We start from the raw sequence: 18,871 nt of genomic DNA, 5'->3' as shown, positions 1-18,871 counted from the left end.
ATGACATCAGGAAGCTTAATGGATGGGCCCATGGAAGTTTAAGGATGGGCCCATGGCGCCGACATCAACCTTGTAAAAATGGGAGGATTTGAAGGAAAGGACACTAACAGAAAGGGGGGATTATATGGCTTATCACATGGGATGGCACTAGCAGGGAGACTGCCTTATTTCATGGACCCTTTCCTTGGCCCAATGCTGGCCTCTTCTGGTAAAAGTTATAATAGTATTACGTCCCAAGCTCACCACAGGAGGGCAGCCTTTTGCCATTTATCTGGTAGCCTACTCGAGTCGCCCATAGACAGTAAAAGGAGTCACCAAGTGACGTCAAGACGCCGCAGCGGCTCATAAACCAGGAAGCGTTTGTTTAGATATCTTTCACACAGTAAACCACGTTATGCTGACATTCGCTGTAACATTCGTTCGACAGTAAGTGCCCACGTCCCCCATAATAATATGCATGTCAATGGTATTTGTAAGTAGTATAATTAAGTATCAACTAATGTAGCCTTATATTTGTGTGGATTTGTTCTCAATCAATATCTATTATAGGCTACATGGAAGAAGAGGGCACAATAACCTGACAGCGTTTCCCATATCAGTTGCTCTTCGTTCATATGATATATACCCATATGAATGTGTCATACATTACGGATGTTAAATTGTGGCTTTGTTAATGGCGGATATCATTCAGATGACCTGTTCTCAATCAAGGGCATTTTGCTTATTCTGAGCCTGAGGCACCGACGCCTGCCAAAAACTTTCAGAACTATTCAACGTTTTGACACTTGCGTCACACCAACGTAGGACACAATTGAACCTGAAGCAATATCGGTATGGCGTAGTGGAACCTTGGTATATATTGGTTTAGCGTTGTGAACATTCAGACACGTTGTGCCTAACATCTCATAGACCATGTATACAACCCTTTTGTCTTTCTGTAGTGGTGAGACACAGTACAATAAGGACAAGCTGTTGCAAGGTACAGTAGTAGCCTAATCTTTCTAAACTGCATGACTGTTGATTGCATCACTGATTATGTCTCTCTGTCCTCATATCAGAGATATCATGAGCTGATATTTTCATTGTATTGAATAAACCCAACCTTTAGGTGCAGGTGCAGCTTAACTACTATAGAAGCTATAGTGACATTGTATTATGAGGAACCAGATATTTGTATTGAAAACATCTAAAGTGGCACAATGTTGCACCAATAACAATTGTACAGTACATACCTTCCCACTTGAATCAAATCCTTGACTTTGACCGCTGTGGTGTGCTGGTCTCATTGAAGGAACATGGTTGAAGCCTCTCATCAGGTCTGGTCCTTATCATTACAGGACAGGGGATCGACACACCGCTCTCAGAGGTGGGCCTCCAGCAAGCGGAGGAGGCGGGACAGTACCTCAGAGAGCTGCACTTCACTAAGGCTTTCTCCAGCAACCTGCAGCGAGCCCAGCAGGTCAGTGTGGGCCACCACACAGCCCAGCGACCTTTCACCCACAATGTTAGAGTAGTAGGCCCAAAGTGATCAACACAATAGACTCGTCAGTTATTTAACCTAATACATGCAGGTTTAAAGCTCCCAGTGTACAAAATGTGTTAATTATCAACTTTGAGTATCATGTATTCAGTATTTTACATCTACTACACCCAATTCAAGACAACTCCAATTACGTTATTTCACTTTTGGGGCATTCTGTTTAATTATGCCTTTCTCTTTGAAGACATATTTGTGTCATATTGTAAATTATGTGTTTTTGGTTTCACTTTGGTTTTGGTTCGTTCAACATGATTTTGTCTGTCTATTTATCTCTTCAGACAGCTGAAATCATTTTGAGGAATAACATTCATTCCCCTGGCATAGGGCTGATCTCCGATGCCTTACTTCGCGAAAGGGTGAGTTGGTCTCGTGCCAATGGCTTTGCTTCAAACTAGCTTAGACTTGGCACTTCTGTTTTGTTTTCATTAACACATTGCTCCTTTACTGTGCATGTGTGTGTGTGTGTGTGTGTGTGTGTGTGTGTGCATGAATTGAGTGTGTCCACTGTTGTGAACTTGCTACCGCAGGGTTTCGGTATCGCAGAGGGACAACCAAAGGATGCCCTGAAGAACATGGCCAATGCAGCTGGCCAGTCCTGCCGAGATTTCACACCTCCAGGTGGAGAGACCTTAGATCAGGTGGGTTGGGGTTCTCAGTGAGATGTGGTGTCCTCTGATATAAACCCTTGGTCTCATCAGTGCCCCCTTGTGGATGTCAGACACATACATTAGTTTTGTAGAGAGGTTTGTGAATTGTGAAAATAAACTTATCTGAACCGCACAGGGTTCATTCATGCACAGTCACACTCTATAGTGTGTATATAACTCTACCCAGGTCCGAACAAGGTTCAGGAAGTTCCTCGCGGGTCTGTTCCAGAGCATGATGTCCGATCATGGCTACCCAGACCAAAGCACCTTGGCTGACAAGCCAGATACGGGAGAGTCCTCAGCCGCGGTCGGCCGCGACGGTCCATTCATCAGCCTTCCGGACGACGGTCTCGCTGGCGTGCCCCTTCACGTGTTGGTGGTCAGCCATGGCGCCTACATCCGCGTGGCAGTGCGCCACCTTGTGGAGGAGCTGGAGAGTGCGCTGCCCTCTGGCCTCAAGGCCTCGCAGGTCTTCTCGGCCTGTCCCAACACGGGCATGTGCCGCTTCGTGGTGACGCTGCGGAGCGGTGAGACCGGCCCGGCACTCTCAGTCCTCCGCTGCATCTTCATCAACCGCAAAGACCACCTGAGTGCCAGCAAAGAGACCGGAGAGTAGCACAGGTATGCATGGAGGAGAAGGGACAGTGGGTGGGCAGGATGAGATGGATGGGTGATGGATGGATGGGTGGGTGGGTGGTGGGAGGGCAGAGTGCTGTTCCAAAATGGCTGAAATTCAGAGATTTTAGTTTCTGCTCACTCCTCTTGTTTATGGCTCATAGTACATGGGACAATGGGGCCAGAACTCTACCCAGGGGGATAAACATTTCTGACATGAAATGCTATGCTATGTGTTTACTTTTACAGGGTATATCTGTATAGTAATGATGATTATTACTCCTATTATTGTAATTATGGTTGTTGTTGATTTTATTCTGTCACTCCCAAAGTATTTACACTTGAAACTTGAAACACTGTACTGTACACACCGACAGTCATGCTGACAAAAACGTATCTATTCCAAAACTGAAGCAGGCAAATACACTGACCATGTCCTTTAGCCTACTTCATGACGTAACCATCACAGGTCTTTTCAGAGGAAGGGGTTGTGTGTGTCAGTGATGTAGTACAGTGCAATCTTCAGAGACCTCTAAAGGGGTAAGAAGCACAGCACAATTTCTCTGTGACACTGACCTTTGGTATGTCAGTCATAATCGTTTGTCTATTACCAAATAAATAAGATGTACCTGTCAACAAGTAGTCACTGAAAAAGGAAATCTTGTCAATTTTGCTGCATGCGTTTCAAATAATGTACCTCAGCTCACCTTGTGTGTAAGAATGTACCAATGGAACAGTCTCTTGAAGTGTCCCTTGGCTCATTATTAACTACCTCCACAGATATAAACAATCTCTTATGCTCTCTGAGAAGAAACAATACATATTTCCGTGAATCACAAAATCTGTCTTTGTTTATGTTCTACCTTGAGAGTAGTTTCTCTGACATCCACATGAGAGCGAGAAGTGACAAGTCAAGTCATCCATTAATCTTAAGCTGAATTGGTGAACATCCCAATGGCGTCACCTGTGAGAAAGATTAACTATATTTCTCTAATGAGGATTGCACATTGACAAATCTTTTTTTAGATTATGTGTTTTGAAGCATAACCTTTGTTATGGTTCCGCTCGTGAGCAAATACTGAGTAATTTCATAGTCTGTGAAATATTGTAACAGTGTCTGTCTTTGTTTATTGTTCACAAGGTTACTTCTGTAATACAATTAACAGTCCCAGTGGGGTAACCTTCAGGTACTCGATTAGATTGGAATTGAACTCCCATCAGCAGAGAACAGAGATTTGGTCATGCTGATGTTCAGACACTTCTAGAATGGAAAGGAAAAGTTTTATATATATATATATATATATATATATATATATATATATATATATATATATATATATATATATATATATATATATATATATATAATATACAAGGGTATATAGGGTGATGTTTATTTATGTTTTTTTTTTTTTTTAAACAATAATGTCTAATAGTAGCTTACTGCTTTCCCCGTTTTCATTTGCCATTCATTCTATGTAATAGCCTACCAGTGAGGGTTGAACATGACTAACTTATAGCTTCATAGCGTTATAGTATTGTAACTAGTTATAGTTATAGTATAGTAACGTATAGCTTCATAGCGTTATAGTATTGTAACTAGTTATAGTTATAGTATAGTAACTTATAGCTTCATAGCGTTATAGTTGATTTATAGCAGTGGCAGATCGACCCACTTTCACCATAAATGTTTGTTTCTCGTCCTCATGCAATTACTGACAGACACATTTAGCAAAATATTGTTTATCTCCACAATTACAGATCCAGCGTAAAATGGCTACAGTTGACTGGAACATTAACAGATCCTAACCTTATGGGCTTTTGAATAATTACCGGTAGAATGTATTAGTAAACTATTGTTAAGTTGCAGCAGGTCCTGGGCCACTTCAGAAGACTGAACCCAGGGAACCGGAGCACACAAATAATTCTAAAAGTCTTTAATGCTGCTAGTGACTAACGTTTTTTACGCAACACCGTCTTCATTCTGTGGTCCTGTCCATGAGCACCGACTGGCTAGAGCGCGAGTGTCCCCCATTTTATTGTTAAGTTCAGTTTGAAGTACCAAGTAGTTAAGTAAGTATAAGTATATATACTTTTTTGATCCCAATCCGTGAATTAGTGAAACACACTCAGCACACAGTGAGCACACAGTGAGGTGAAGCACACACTAATCCCAGCGCAGTGAGCTGCCTGCAACAACAGCGGCGCTCGGGGAGCAGTGAGGGGTTAGGTGCCTTGCTCAAGGGCACTTCAGCCATGCCTACTGGTCGGGGTTCGAACCGGCAACCCTCCGGTTACAAGTCCGAAGCGCTAACCAGTAGGCCACGGCTGCCCCCACTTAACCTGACTTAACTAACTTAACCTGATGGGCTTTTGAATAGTTCAGTTTGTAGTAGTAATGAAGCACTACCCTAGTTCAACTTAAAAAGAGCCATCAAAAGCTACTGGAGATGAAGGTTGGAGAGATAAAACAGTGAGTAATTTCGAAATAACCAACCACTTTTCTTCAGTTGGTATTTCCCATTTGTTCTTTCACATTTGCACTTTTTCATATACAGTAAGTGATGGCTCAAGAGAGGATTACTGTGCAAGGCACGCCAGTGTTTTCCTGGTAATGATCTGTAATCAGGTTTCTTCATTTAACTGAGATCATCTCACCTCTACACATTTCTCTGTCATTTTTTGATAGTATATAATATTATGATTACTGTTATGAATATGGGTCTTTGGGACAGCTGTGTTCTGCATCTACATGGTGTGCGTGCTAGTAGTACTTTGCTCTATCAGAGAACCTTTGTTAGTTGTTCTAAATTCAGTTAGCTTGGCTGAAGTTGGTTTAAGCAAAATTACATACTTATCATTCTCATACTTATTATAGGGTACATTTGGAATTGAATAGGGAGGTTAAAGTTTTCCTGAGAATTAGTACTGTGCATTAATTGTATTCCAGTGCATGTCCCCCAAACAGGACACAGGTTAGTTAAGTGTTTCCTTTCTAAAAATAGCTCTCGACTGTTGTCCGGTTGGGGGTAAAACAGAAATAGAATGTGGAAATGTTTATTTTTAGTGAAGCTTTTGTGGTCAAACGTGGCTAAATGAAGTTTAAATTAGAGTCGGAAGACATGAGCTTCTGATGAAATGGTCAATGGTAAATGTAGGTGTTCAATGAGTGACAGAATCCTTTCGCATGAGTCACTTCTTGGGTGTCAGAGGTACCGCTTATGAGTAGTGTGCTAGAGTGTCTCGGAAAAAGTGAAGAAACAGAGAAACGAAAGGTAGCGATGATTTTTTTTTATATAGATTTTTTATTATTAATAGACAGAAAAGATAACTACCTCTAGTACACAAACACGCAGCCACACACACATACACACGGAACAAAATATGCAACGATTCATTCATATCACATCGAGGCATCCGTTAGATTTGTTTTGGACAGCATCCATATAAATACGATAAATAAAATGAATGAGCGCGTTTAAATAAATAAATACTTCCTTGGTTTCCTTTGGTTGGTCGCAGGAGGTGTCCAGCACCAAGAGCAAATGTTGTGTTGAATGGCCGTTTAAAGTGCCTGTATTTTGCATAGAAAATCTTGACGTAAATAACAAGGTCAGGACAGACTAATTAACAACTTAGCTTACACAGAATTATATGTCATTACAATAACATTACGTAACAATGAAATACAATAAATATTATTGGCCATATTTGTAAAGGAATGTTGTGAACTGTTATGTGACAGGTGAAGCTTGGCTATGACTGGAATGGTTAGCGTAAAAGTTTGTGAGTCCATGGAAGATGCGCGCGATGCGCTGGAAAAGTGCGAAGGTATGAGTGAATGGAGTGATTTTACATGACAATCGCCGGGGTTATCCTTCATCTCTTGGTCGGAAAGTTTCAGTTTGGCTTTCTCGGGCATGTCTGGCCGCATCCTTAATGGAGCCTGCAAACTATCATTTCATCCCATAACCATACCTGCCAACACTCCCGTTTTCCCCGGCTTTCCCCCGTATTTTGAAAGCTAAATGATGGCAGGTATGCCCATAACACCCCCATTAACACGGGGGCTGACATTCCCATGTGAGATGTGAACATTAAATGGGTCCTCATCATTTAGGGAGGTCGGATTCTCAATGGAGGCGTAGTTCGCTTCTCCATCGTCGTGTTCCTGTTGAGAGTCTTCAGAGCCCACTACTGTGTTATATGGGTCCCCTGGATTGGGTGGTCGGTTCCTCTTCCCTCTGTGTAAAAGACGCTCAAGTGGTATGGTATTTGTTTCTGGCAAGAAGATCGCCGACGGAGGCAGGTTTTGCCCAGCGACATAAACCTGCTTGGCCCGGTCTAGGTTGACCAGCATACCGTTTCTGGCTGAGTAGTACACGTCGTAGCGGTTTTCCAGAAGCGTGTGGTTGAAAATGCAATCTTCCTCCTTGCAGATGGGCTGAAAAAAAAGAAACACGTGTTAAAAACCGTGCTCAGCCTGTGATAAAAGCGCTCACTAACTTGCGTAAAATGGTGCGTAAAGTAATAACAGAAAAGGTGAATTGTTAATGGTCTATCCTTACTTTTCAGTTTTCGATAGGAGTAAACTATAGAAAAGTATTAAAAGAAAGGTAAGCTATGCACTGTATGAATCGGCTAGTTTGTTTAGAGTTAGATTCTAAAGCCTAAGATGATGGAAAAACGTACCGAGCTGAAGAGATTCCCCTCTGTATCCATGCACAAGAAGCGGTTACTTTTCACCCCTAGGATGGCTACACTTTGTCTTGTTTGAGCCTTTAATAAAATCACACCTGTACAAAAAAAATAAACAAAATGAGCACAAGAAAATATATTAAAACACCATATAATATAGAAGAGGAGCTACGCTTAGCCCATGTGTACCTCAGTCACAATAGTTCTTAAACAAACATTTGTCCTAAGAAAGCTTTACTTACTGTAGGAACCTCTGCTTGTCGTTTTTCGCACTTGTCCATTTAAACTGATCTCCAGATAGAAGTTGTTCATGTCCGAAGTGGTCTGGAGGTGAATGTATCTCCTCGGGTTTCCCCAGTTGGAGCCCAGCAAAGGTGAATGGTTCGGTGCGCCGTCCACAGGTGGCAGCCCATGAAGCGCCGCCAGGCAGAGTGCGAAGAAGGACGAGTGCATGTTCAGGACGGAGGAAGCTCTGCGCATCATCTCGGCAAGTGCTGCGAGGGACGTTCTAGCAGAAGATGATGTCTTCTACAAGAGATGCTGAAGACTGGTGCGTCTGGAGCTCTGATGTCCCTCAACTTTGCGCGCCGCTATTTAAGGCCTCCAGTCGCCACTCCTCGCTCCCATCTTTTACGCAATGCTCGCCCCCAGCAGCAGATTTTGGGATCGCTATGATAGACAAGCGGAAGGGGGGTGTGGTGGGGTGGGGTGGGGGGGGGGGGTCCAATGCACTTCCACCTCTGGCCGTTTATAACGAATGTGCATTGGCCGTTAGAAGTCTGTGGTTTGTCAGTGTGCAATCACTGTCGCCCACACGTCTCTTACGTTTGACATGTTGCAACATATCAGGTTGAACTATTGAAACCTCAAAAGAATGTGTTTCTCATAGGTTGATGAAGATATGTTGGTAGGGCTGTAGGTAATTACATGTTTCCCTTCTAATCAATATTGTAAAATTCATACATAAAGGTAATATTTCACAAATTAAGTATGATTGGGTCAGGTTGGATGTTCACCTGGGTTTGTTTTACATAAATTTAAACTGCAGAGTGCATAGATTATAGACACATGCTACAGTTATCTGCTGTTGTAAATTGTCCGTCAAGGTAGTATTATGTCTCGTTAGAAAGTGACTCGTTAGAAAAGAAAGTGCTGCTAATACCATTTCAATGTAAGTCATTGTCGGCCCACTGAACGTTTAAGAACTCTTCGTACTGCAGTTAAATATTTAAACCAGCAGAGGGTGTCCGCGTCGCATACAAAATGCGTTTCAATTTTGGCTAAAGCAGCCTTGCGACCAATAAATAACTGTGTATACGAAGTACAAATACATTTTCTATATAGTATAACCGACTTGACACTGAATATATATATATAAACAATGTATACAAATTGGTGTCTTAGGTACACACATTTGTGCAATAACGTTTGATAATATATTTTTTGCCATAAGCTACTTCTTGGCAAAGCAGCATTAAACTTTTAATCTACTTATCTCCCATTCACCCCCTGCAATACGACCTTCATAGTTTGCTGTTAATTTTTGTGTCTTTCTCTCAAAAGTCAGCAAGCTACTTATCTTCAGTAATCTAATCAATGTAACATATGTTCTCTCATGCTTAAAGGAGACTCTTAATCATCAGTTCAAGGATAGGACTCTGAAACTTAAGACCCACCTGATATAGCCTATTTTTATGATGTCCATGTCTTCACAATGTGTCACAAATATTTTTATGCAGTGGCAGTTAATCCTCCTCTGTAAAAAGAAAGTTTCGGGTCAGGAGCGGTGGCAGTTGTGAATGGTGTTTGGAAACGGGATACTTCTTGAGAACCATCAAAATAATGACAAATGAGGGGTGTCTGCTTTCACAATGGCCAACCATATAATCTACCAAAAGACAGGCTGCTATATAAGCAGCTGATGTCACAGCAGCTTACTTATTAGCTGGCTTCTCAGCAAGGGTATGGAGACTATGTATTTTATGGGGTACAGGTTAGAATGCCCAAAACAGCTTCCAACGCATGCTTTTAGAAACACATCTATGTCTACACACACACAAACTCTCACACATTTCTTCTTCCATTAGTGTAGAGACACCATTTCATAAGGTGAATATAAGTTGTTGTAGTTATGGTAAGACGTGGTAAATGACTGCATTGCTATATTTTACCTGACATACGAAAACATATCTTGAATGTATTACCAGCATATTATGTTTTTCATAAGATAGACAGGAAGGTCTGACAGCTCTTAAAAAAGACAAACTTTTATTGGTATTTCAGGAATAATGGTTAGACAGCTGTGCACAGCACATACGTACAAAAATAAAAGGAAAATCACTTTTTTTTCTTCAATATATCAGTATTCATACTTCGCATCGTCTGTTTTCAGAAACAAATGATTGGAGAAGTTTGTTGTTTCCTACTATTTTACAATCATTGTAACAAATCAAAACTAAGGCAGAAGGTGAGGTATATGTCAACAGAGAGGAGGGGAATGGGAAGGAGCTCACTCCCCACAGTGCACGGATACAAAACCAGGGGGAGAGAATGACAGGGGGACAAAGAGAGAGAGAGAAAGAGAGTAGAAAGAAACAAAAAGTTCTGCCGATACACACGCACGTGCTAAAGCACGCACACTCACACACACACAGACACGCATGCATGCATGCATACATACATACATACATACATACATACATACACACACACACGCAGGAAACATCAAAACCCCTCAGAGAAAGGATTTCTCTTTCACAGCAAGTCATGAGTGAACCAAACTGAACAAAGTTTTCACAGGGTTGTTCTTTGGAAAACTAGAAAGACAACTGACTGATAAACCCCCACATTTTAAAGTAGTAATGTTGTGTAAGATGCTACGGATGTCTAATTTCAGTCAAAGACCAAGAGTGATAAAGTCTACAACATTTTGGTGTCTAGCCAGTTTAGTTGTCAAGTGGTATTCCGTGAACCTTCTTTCTTTCTCTGGGCAAATAGTGTCATTCTAGAACATTCTAGAACCTTCCAGAACTCTTGTTGATTTATGTGGGAAATCTTGATGGAACACACAAACAGGTCAATGTCAGTGTATATATACCCTGTTAAGTGTGTGCTTACATGAGTGTGTTGTCCTGTCACCCACATGGATTGACAAAACATGAACTCAAATAAATGAACAGTGTGTTTGATCACCTTCATTAATAATCACTTTGTACTACTTCTGAAGTATCTTCCATTCAGAAAGAGAGCCCTCAGACATTGTCCAAAGTGGCACTCAAAAAAAAGAAAAAAAAATCCCTATTTTGTACCAAGTGCAGTCACATTACAAAATAGCAAGCTGTTTCTCAGACCAGAGAATGTCTACTGCTCGTAGCTGTTACAGACAAGTTTGAAAGCTTAGTGTGTCATGGACACCCCCAACCCCTCCCCTGCAATGACTATAGGTAGTGCTCAGAGACCTTCGTGTGGTATGGACGCCACACCAAAAAAGCGAGCGGTCCCCACTTCTCTGAAGCCGCGGTCGTTCCCGACTTACTCAGGAAACAAGCCTTCTATTTCATGCCCAATAAACATTTTTACAGCTGTTGCGATAAATCTATGAGCCAGACTCATCAACACTTGGGATCGCATTCATTCCCCAAGGTTCACATATTCATTCTCCAATATTTCAGATGCCTTTGCCATGGCGAAATTGGCTCCGCTGAAGTGTATCTGGTGCCCGTATTTTAGGACACAAGTCACAGTTTTCTCTGCTGTCCCACCGTTCCCCTTTAGCATAATCACATTGTTTGAAAAGGCATTCGTAGAAAGAAAAACAAAATTAAGCAGCATAGCCTTTGCCCGACAATGTAACGTGATGATTCATCTGGCTATCCCTCTTTGTTGTCTCCACGCAGGCTGGAATTAGAGATTCTTAACCTAGAGACTGTCCTTCAGCTGTAAGGCAGTGGAATCTAAAGCAGTGCTTTGCTAGTCCTACCATATGTGCCTGTGGGGTATCATTGCCAGCAGTTAAACAAATCCTGGCATTACGGAGCCCGCTGCTGATGCTCATACCAAGGGAGAAAGCTACAAGTTTAGCACATCATTTAGCTACGGGAGATGGGTTAACCTTGTTAATAAACTTAGCTCTGTTCTCCCGGCTCTAAAATGCTCCAAGGGGACGGACTTTGGTCAGTGCCAAAATGCCTGGTCAGCTCTCATTATGTGTGGAGCAGTAGCTCCAGATCGTGCTAGGCTGCAGACACGACACATTTTGAAGAGGCTCAGGATGATTCAGCTTTTTTTTTTAAAAAAGAAAAAAAGTATTCTCATCTATGTTCTGCATCAGTTGTCCTCTTCAAATTCATTCACGGCTGGGATGGGAGAGGATGACATTAACATTTCCCAACCATGTCAAGAATGTGCACCAGCCTGAAGCCTAGCCACGCAGTTAAAATGTGTGGAAAGACCAGTAGCAGTTCTGCTGATTTCCCTCTTGCATACAGTATCACGACCGAAGACTCTATGGGAAAGTTCTGCCAGAAGAAATCAACAGCCACAGGCCAAATGCTATCACAGTGCAACCAGAAACCTAAAGCAGCCCTGCCTTGATCATCAAATAAATCTATATCCATCTACCCCAGTTACTCTTCAAGTACTCTCGTCAACACTAGTTTCCAACTCTTGCTTGTCATCCAAAATTCAAGCATCACTATATGTATTGATGTAAAGGCAGGCAGATGGCTTGTTGAGGAGGGTTTGGGTGGGTTGGCTGGGGGTGGGAGGGGGGGACAGAGGAGGGGGTGGGGAGGGGAGAGGAGATGCGACCCGGGACGACATGAATTGCACAGACTCGCAAGTCAGGGTCGGGGCTTGCCCATGGCTCTGACCTTGAACTAAAAATGGATTAAACCAGGAAAGGACACTCCTGGGTTACTGCTGGAATTTCAAGGCCTCAGCCGACTGTGGCACTTTACAGAAGCAAGTGACTGGATGGTTGATAGTGGCGGTGGCGGAGGGCTCAGGTATTTCAGAGGCGGCTTGTCCCCCCTCGACACCCTCCTGGCAGGACCCGCATTCTTCCCGGGGGATTGAACAAACAAGCAGGCAGCAGACAGCGTCCCATAAGTCTTTTTCCAGATTAAAATAGTCCCATTCCTTCTGTGTTTCTCTACGGAGAACTATTCTGCAGGGTGGGAGTGGGGGGGGTGTACAGGGGACAGAGAAGGGGTAAAGGGATGGGCGAGGTGGGACAGAGTTTGGGGGATGGAATGGGTGGCCTTTGGATTCAAGTAGACAGCGGTAGCCGAAAAAACCACAAGTATCTATGAGGAGCGGTGCTGTCCCTCCTTCCGATACCATGCATGCGCATACACTCATGTTACAATTAGATTTTGAAAATGCTCAGCTACACCCTCAAGCGCGATAGCCTCTCCAGCCACTGTCCTGAATTTGTGCTGCTTCGCTACAGGCTTTGCTCCAAGCATCAGAAACAACGCCTAAAAATGCAGTGTTACCCCGCTGACACTTGGACTTGGCTTCAGTTTAAATGCTCGGTCAAGACCAATACACAATACACGCTATGAAAACACGCGTCCAGCACACATTTCCCATCCAGATACAGTATCTACAACCATTGTGGTGGCTACATTGTGCAACCTGATACATGGTTTTGCCATTTCCAATCAATTGAAAAATGCAATTGCACAGTATAAACTCCTAGTGTTTTTTTCTTTTTTGTCAGAGTGGTGTTATCATCAATATTTACATGGTTTTCTTTGCTTCGGAAGACACTCTCATCCACAGCGATGCACAAAGCTTGCAGTGTTACATTTTACCCATCAATTCAGCCAAACATTTAAGAAGCTTTAGGGTACAATGCCAGCAGTGGTTCCATTTATGGGATAGATAAATATATATGTAGATTCTTTTTTTTTTAATGTGCGCTTGCATAAAATCCTTGTTTTTCTCTTCGTTTCTTTTACAAAAAAAAAAAAAAAACAGACGGCAAGTGGTAAAACTTCAAAGCAAGTCTTGCCCAAGCTCAGTAGAAAAGAGAGACCGTCCCACCATATCTAGTGGCCTTCTTTGGAGACGACTGGACGAGAGTGTAAACTCTTGACTGGCCTCTTGGGAGCTTCTCTTCAGCTGCCCCCCTGGGGGCCTTTACCAGTCAGCACCCATGGCTGAAGACCCCTCTGGTCTTTGTCCAAGCCAGAGTCTCAATGATCAAATCAATCTAATTAGAGGAAAATAGAAAATAGACCAGAGATACTTTGCCCACAAACCACTCCACCCACCCAACCCCCAACCGTTCCCTTCCCTTGTCCCTACCCCCACCCCACCCCCTTTAACCCACCCTGGAGAGTCCCCAGTGAGCGCTGGCTTGCATGTCAGCCCTATTTCTGACTGCCTGGGGCGTTTCGTGCATGCAAGTTAAAGGGAATGCCAAGGCACCTTCTCAGCATGCAGCAAAAAAGGGGGCTCTGCATGTAAGTGCTCTCACGTCTCCCGTCCGCTTCCACAAAAAAAAAAAAAAAAAAAAAAGAACTTCAATCAGTCACAAAAAACGAAACCGCCACGAGGCGCAGAGGCGTCGACACGCCGCCGTACGGTTTTAGCCACGAGGAGACAAAAACTAAACAGGCATTCCTTATCTGCAAAAACAACATCATGCATTCTCTTTATCCGGACGTGTGGCTCTTCTTTTTTTTTTCCCTTTTTTTCTGAGGTAATAAAAAGTATCACTTCACTTCTAAAAGCTGAGGGAACATCAGTCATCTCAATGTCAAGGGTAAAGTCTCTGACTCTGACAGTTTTGGCAAGCACCCAAGTGAAGTCAAGAGGCTGGCACAACCTCCAAAAAAATCTATAATCAATCAATAACAATAACAAAATAAAAGAGAAAAGAAGCAGCAAAGGATGGCATATACATAAGTTCTAATACAAATTTAGCTATACAAATATACATATATAAAGAGAGAATAAATACCAATAATTATAGTGTTGCTTCCAGTCCATCCATAGTCGTGTGTATATATGCATTCTGGTATGTAGCTATTACCTGGGAGAACATCCACATGTGCAAATCAGTGAGTTATTGCAAAGCTTGTTTATGTCCACTCATATTCGGGGGAGGAAGTGGGTGACAGTCATGGCGGTGGTGGCTTTGTTGCCTCTCTTCACTCGGCCATGCTTACTGAGGGCAACATAGAAACCCTTGTAAACGGAGGACTCATAGGCATTGTAGTTGTTTGGCAGCAAGATCTCGTTGAACTTGCACTCATCCCGAAAGACGGTCTGAGACACAGAGGAAGAGAGAGAGAGAGAGAGAGAAATGGTTAATTGACAAAAGTGGTGAATAACAGTGTGTACTGCGCTGTTAGGATGAGGAACAAGCTTGGTGAAAAATGATAGCAGTGATCAACCAGTGAGCAAAGGAGAGGAAAAAGCCCTTTCATCACTTTTGCCCCCTTCTGAGTCTTGCCATGCAGGAATACCTCATGCTGCATGCCTGCTGAGAGGTGATGCATCAACATTGTTCTATTTGGCAGGGCCATTAGGGACAGAACACCCCTTTGGATAGAAATGGGCAAACCCGAAAGCTCAGTGAACAGCAGATATTTTCACTGGGCCCTCACTGGACTCATGATATATGGACCTACACTGGCCTTGGTTATAAGTGGCACATTAAATATTAGAGGCACTTAAACAGCTGAAATCGTTTTCAGCCATAAGAAATACAATATAGACCTTACTGTGTCTATCACAAGCGTTGTCAATATTAAATTCCTTTATGTGGGCACCATTTGTTAATGATGCTGTTGACCTATGATTTGCTCTGTGACCCGTTCTTTATGGCGTGAATTAGCACGTCATCTTCACATATCAATTCAGCATGTCAGTGCCTCTCAACAGCCCATGTACAATGTATCTCTCAATGAGTGGCGCTTCACGTTTACTGCAGCCGCGGTCCCTTTATGTTACACGCCCAGCTCAAGAATGGGAACACTACTGGCACCTGCCGCTCGTCACTGGCGCACAGCTCACTACGCAGGTGAGGGAACAATAGTGGACTTGGCGTGCGTGTCATACCGCGCAACACTTTGAACAAGTGGACGCATCTGAGTACTCTGATTGCGTTGCAATAAAACGGCAATAGAGTAAAAAAGCGCGACTCAGCAAATCAGTCTTACCACTACACACCACCCATGCATCACAATCACCCCGAGAACACTTGAACAAGGCAAAATTATTCTGGGTATCACGGTGCCATGATTAAGCATTTTCCTCTTCCCGTAAGACATTTCTCTAAGGTGTGTCATGTGGTACGTTAAAATGCAGCAATATATTATTTAACTTTCCATGCAAGAGTTCCACGATTACAGTAATATTTTTAGATATATGTTCCATGAGATCAGCAATGTATTATTTATAAATATGAATTATTTACAGTAGAACACTTCCATGCTTTCCATGCAAGCTTACATTGCCATTGTATTTTAGGCTTATCATTGGCTACACATACAGAACTCCTTGGCCTCGTTAAATATAGACACAACCTGGACAACTAATTTATAATTGCCTTATTTTTATTGCAGATGTGTTATTTCATGCATGTAGCTGCAACCTATTATAATTGTGCAGGTCTTCGCGGGGGGGGAGATGCGAACAACATAAAAAGCAATACAATTGCGCACACCTACCGTTCCGTATAACCTTCCTTTGCTATTCATTGCGAAAAACAGCTCACTTTTCACGCCATACAGGCTAACCACTCCTCGCTCCACGGTAGAGATCTCTATTAGACCTGATTAAACAAAATATCATGTTATGCAGAGGAAGTCCAACTGACACTGTATCATTTTGACTGATACTGGAAACAAAGGCATGCTGTGTGCAGTGGTGGGTGTAACCTTGCAGGTGGCGATTCTGGAGGCATAGTCTTTGTTTAGAATAATTGTCTGCCTCGATATTTACTTGTATTGGTCAGATGAATATCTCTATTTAACTGCACTTTCAGACGTGCATGGCCAACCGTTTCTGGGCCGCAGAAGGAGCCAGTGTAAAAATAAGTTGGCGTCTATATCCGTCCAAGCATTCATGTCATGTTTTAGCCTGGAAAGATATTTAGCACTAACGGATACTGGTTTTTTTAATAGATTTATCTTTGCTTTAGGAGACATTCAATTCTGCCGACACGACGGTATTAAATATCATGCCAAACGCCAAGGATATAGATGCCTTCTCAAGTCGCCTTTACTTGCGACCGGCGATATTATGTGACATCTATTACATTACATTTCTGGATGCAACTCACTGTACTGGTTTTCATTATGTACACCGTTTATACTGCCGTCTGGGAGGATCTGAAGGTGAAACCCGATGCCCACGTTGCAGTACAGCCTCCGCACTCTCTTGATGCCCAGCAAATAGTCACTCTCCCAGTTCATGTCCGATTTCTCTCCCGAGATACCCAGAATGGACCGGGAGAATAGAGTCTCCCATCTTTTCTCCAATAAAGTTGCATTAGTCCTGCTTGGAATCGGATATGATGACACAATCCCAACTAGGAATCCTAGGAGAACAATCGCAGTCAACGTCCAGTGCGTGCTGGCCTCGTAGGACATACTGATGAGAAACCTTTGCGCAATGGCCATCCGGTTTACCTTCGGGGCACGTGGTCAAAATTAATGGCCCTAAAAATACCACTCTTCTTGTTTTTCTTCCTTCGGCATGGTGGTAGAGGCTTATTTTTGGAAGGCAGATCAGGGCTTCGGGCATGAAACGGTATCCCGAGATCAGAAGAGTAGAAAAAGGAGAGAGCGTGACAGAACTTGTGGTGGTGGTGGTGGTGATGATGACCATGTTTTGTAGCTCCGCGCCTCTCTCGCTGGGCAACGCTGGCCGTGGAGGATAGCCTACCACTCACCAAAAAGCCTATCTCACCTTGCAAGGAACCGCATCCTTATAGTGACATCACTCTGACTTCACCGCTGCCCCGTCAAACAAAGTATCCTAAGGGAGGGGAAAGAGAGAGAGATAGAGATAGCGAGCGAGAGAGAAAGTTGCAAGCCAGCAAGTACTGTCTGTACTGCAAGCGCTGAAACTGCAGTCGCAAGTCTGATGGGAGTAGGGTCGGACGCTGTCACTCTACATGCGAGATGGGGGTCGCAGAGTCCCATTGGATGGCTTTGAGCGATCATGGGATGCGATGGGGTACTTTGGCAGAGCCCAAAATGGGACGGTGGTCATATGTCTGACAAGCTGCTTCCTTATTTAGAGGGAAGGTGTAAAAACAGTCCTGTAGTCACCGGAGAGCAATGGTAATCTTGTCCGCCACTTCCTTCGCTGTTTGTTCAGGAAGTTCACTCAATATGATTTCGAAAGACTGTAAAATGTATGGTTTAGGGACAATTCAATATACTACAGTTAATCGCTATAAATAGTAAGCTTTCTCTGCGCTCGGTGTTCGACTCGATTGGTACCTGCAAATGATGCGCAGAAAACGCTGTGTTTTGGCTGGCCCTGTGCAGAATGCATGCACCGCCGGGAATGCCTGTACGTCAGCGCATACCATGCTTAGTTACGTGGTTCCCCAGGTGCTTCGAGCGTTAAGGAAGTGAAACTGAACCGTAGTAACACTTTGGGAGGCGCTGTTGCGGACAGATGAATTATGGCTGAATAATGATTTAAGATATTTAGAGCTCAGGCCAAACGATTATGCCAACAGGAGTTCAGCCTTAAGTTTCGCTGAAACATTTGTATACACACAATGAATAATAGCAGTTAACAATTCCTTGCTGGTAAATTGGAGCACTAAGTTTATTTATATATTTTATATCTGTAACTGGAATTAGGCTGTATTATTTATAACACGCGTCATTCATATCGACACAGTGGCTAAACAGACAGAAGCAAAACACTCTCTGTTGTGCGAATATAATCAGATTAAATACATTTTTAAAGAACATTTCTACAGGTAGGCTACAGCATAATTATGCAATCATAAACTGTCATAGCGCCAATTAACAGAATTGATCACATAGGCTATATTTTTACAGTATTTCTGACTTTACTGAGCAAACCCATGGAAATGGAATGATATCAGCACTTAACAAGTGGTCCAGGGGCCAATAGTCTTGACTGCATCAATTGAAATCTCCATGGACAGAGTGTTGCATAAATCAATTCAAAGCGTGCACATGTGCAGAGACTTCAAAAAGTCCCCCTTAGCAGTGCTGATATGTCAGAACTCAGATGGAGTGAGAGACACATGCACAGTCTGTGGGGAGAGTAAAAACTGCAGTGCCAGGACTGCTGTGTCAGAGGAAGTGATTGTTTGTGTCGATTAAACATCCTTGGTCTAGCGAGCAAAAATCACTTGCAT

The 18,871-nt window shown here is 43.0% G+C and overlaps 3 protein-coding genes across 6 annotated transcripts; 1 reads left to right on the top strand and 2 right to left on the bottom strand.

The window, feature by feature from the left end:
• The first annotated feature begins 307 nt into the window (after nucleotides 1–307).
• On the top strand, nucleotides 308–3,643 carry tigarb (TP53 induced glycolysis regulatory phosphatase b). Of its 2 annotated transcripts, none has more exons than XM_042079322.1 (6): nucleotides 308–426; nucleotides 942–979; nucleotides 1,338–1,459; nucleotides 1,819–1,896; nucleotides 2,068–2,178; nucleotides 2,375–3,643. In XM_042079322.1, the coding sequence occupies exons 1-6, from the start codon at nucleotides 395–397 to the stop codon at nucleotides 2,801–2,803; spliced, it is 810 nt and encodes a 269-aa protein (XP_041935256.1). In that variant the 5' UTR covers nucleotides 308–394; the 3' UTR covers nucleotides 2,804–3,643. The 2 variants fall into 2 exon arrangements, with proteins under 2 accessions (XP_041935256.1, XP_041935255.1); XM_042079321.1 differs by having other exon boundaries at nucleotides 2,354–3,643.
• A 3,045-nt stretch (nucleotides 3,644–6,688) lies between these two features.
• On the bottom strand, nucleotides 6,689–7,980 carry fgf23 (fibroblast growth factor 23). Its single transcript, XM_042079323.1, has 3 exons — nucleotides 7,743–7,980; nucleotides 7,495–7,598; nucleotides 6,689–7,246 (listed from the first exon to the last, which is right to left on the bottom strand). The coding sequence occupies exons 1-3, from the start codon at nucleotides 7,978–7,980 to the stop codon at nucleotides 6,827–6,829; spliced, it is 762 nt and encodes a 253-aa protein (XP_041935257.1). The 3' UTR covers nucleotides 6,689–6,826.
• Nucleotides 7,981–8,152: 172 nt separating this feature from the next.
• On the bottom strand, nucleotides 8,153–17,868 carry LOC121697683 (fibroblast growth factor 6-like). Of its 3 annotated transcripts, XR_006026513.1 has the most exons (5): nucleotides 16,802–17,868; nucleotides 16,188–16,291; nucleotides 14,546–14,781; nucleotides 9,177–9,256; nucleotides 8,153–8,169 (listed from the first exon to the last, which is right to left on the bottom strand). XR_006026513.1 is itself a non-coding variant. In XM_042079332.1 (3 exons), exons 1-3 carry the CDS (start codon nucleotides 17,139–17,141, stop codon nucleotides 14,605–14,607), a joined length of 621 nt encoding a protein of 206 aa, XP_041935266.1. In that variant the 5' UTR covers nucleotides 17,142–17,867; the 3' UTR covers nucleotides 13,848–14,604. The 3 variants fall into 3 exon arrangements, 1 of the variants encoding a protein (XP_041935266.1); XR_006026512.1 differs by lacking the exon at nucleotides 8,153–8,169 and having other exon boundaries at nucleotides 8,926–9,256; XM_042079332.1 differs by lacking the exons at nucleotides 8,153–8,169; nucleotides 9,177–9,256 and having other exon boundaries at nucleotides 13,848–14,781; nucleotides 16,802–17,867.
• Between the last annotated feature and the right edge of the window lie 1,003 nt (nucleotides 17,869–18,871).

This window comes from Alosa sapidissima, chromosome 22 (assembly GCF_018492685.1).
Source record: "Alosa sapidissima isolate fAloSap1 chromosome 22, fAloSap1.pri, whole genome shotgun sequence".
Taxonomy (NCBI): Eukaryota; Metazoa; Chordata; class Actinopteri; order Clupeiformes; family Clupeidae; genus Alosa; species Alosa sapidissima.
Note: the sequence above shows the minus strand (reverse complement) of the source record. Positions and strands in the feature narration are given on the sequence as shown.

Coding starts and splice junctions, on each gene's coding strand:
- tigarb (XM_042079321.1), top strand. CDS start 395: ATGCTGACATTCGCTGTAACATTCGTTCGACA. Junction 980..1,337: donor TAAGGACAAGCTGTTGCAAG/GTACAGTAGTAG, acceptor TTATCATTACAG/GACAGGGGATCGACACACCG. Junction 1,897..2,067: donor ATGCCTTACTTCGCGAAAGG/GTGAGTTGGTCT, acceptor TTGCTACCGCAG/GGTTTCGGTATCGCAGAGGG.
- fgf23 (XM_042079323.1), bottom strand. CDS start 7,980: ATGCGCAGAGCTTCCTCCGTCCTGAACATGCACTCGTCCTTCTTCGCA. Junction 7,599..7,742: donor GACAAGCAGAGGTTCCTACA/GTAAGTAAAGCT, acceptor TTTTTTGTACAG/GTGTGATTTTATTAAAGGCT. Junction 7,247..7,494: donor AGGGGAATCTCTTCAGCTCG/GTACGTTTTTCC, acceptor CTTTTTTTTCAG/CCCATCTGCAAGGAGGAAGA.
- LOC121697683 (XM_042079332.1), bottom strand. CDS start 17,141: ATGGCCATTGCGCAAAGGTTTCTCATCAGTATGTCCTACGAGGCCAGC. Junction 16,292..16,801: donor ACATAATGAAAACCAGTACA/GTGAGTTGCATC, acceptor TTGTTTAATCAG/GTCTAATAGAGATCTCTACC. Junction 14,782..16,187: donor AAGGAAGGTTATACGGAACG/GTAGGTGTGCGC, acceptor TCTGTGTCTCAG/ACCGTCTTTCGGGATGAGTG.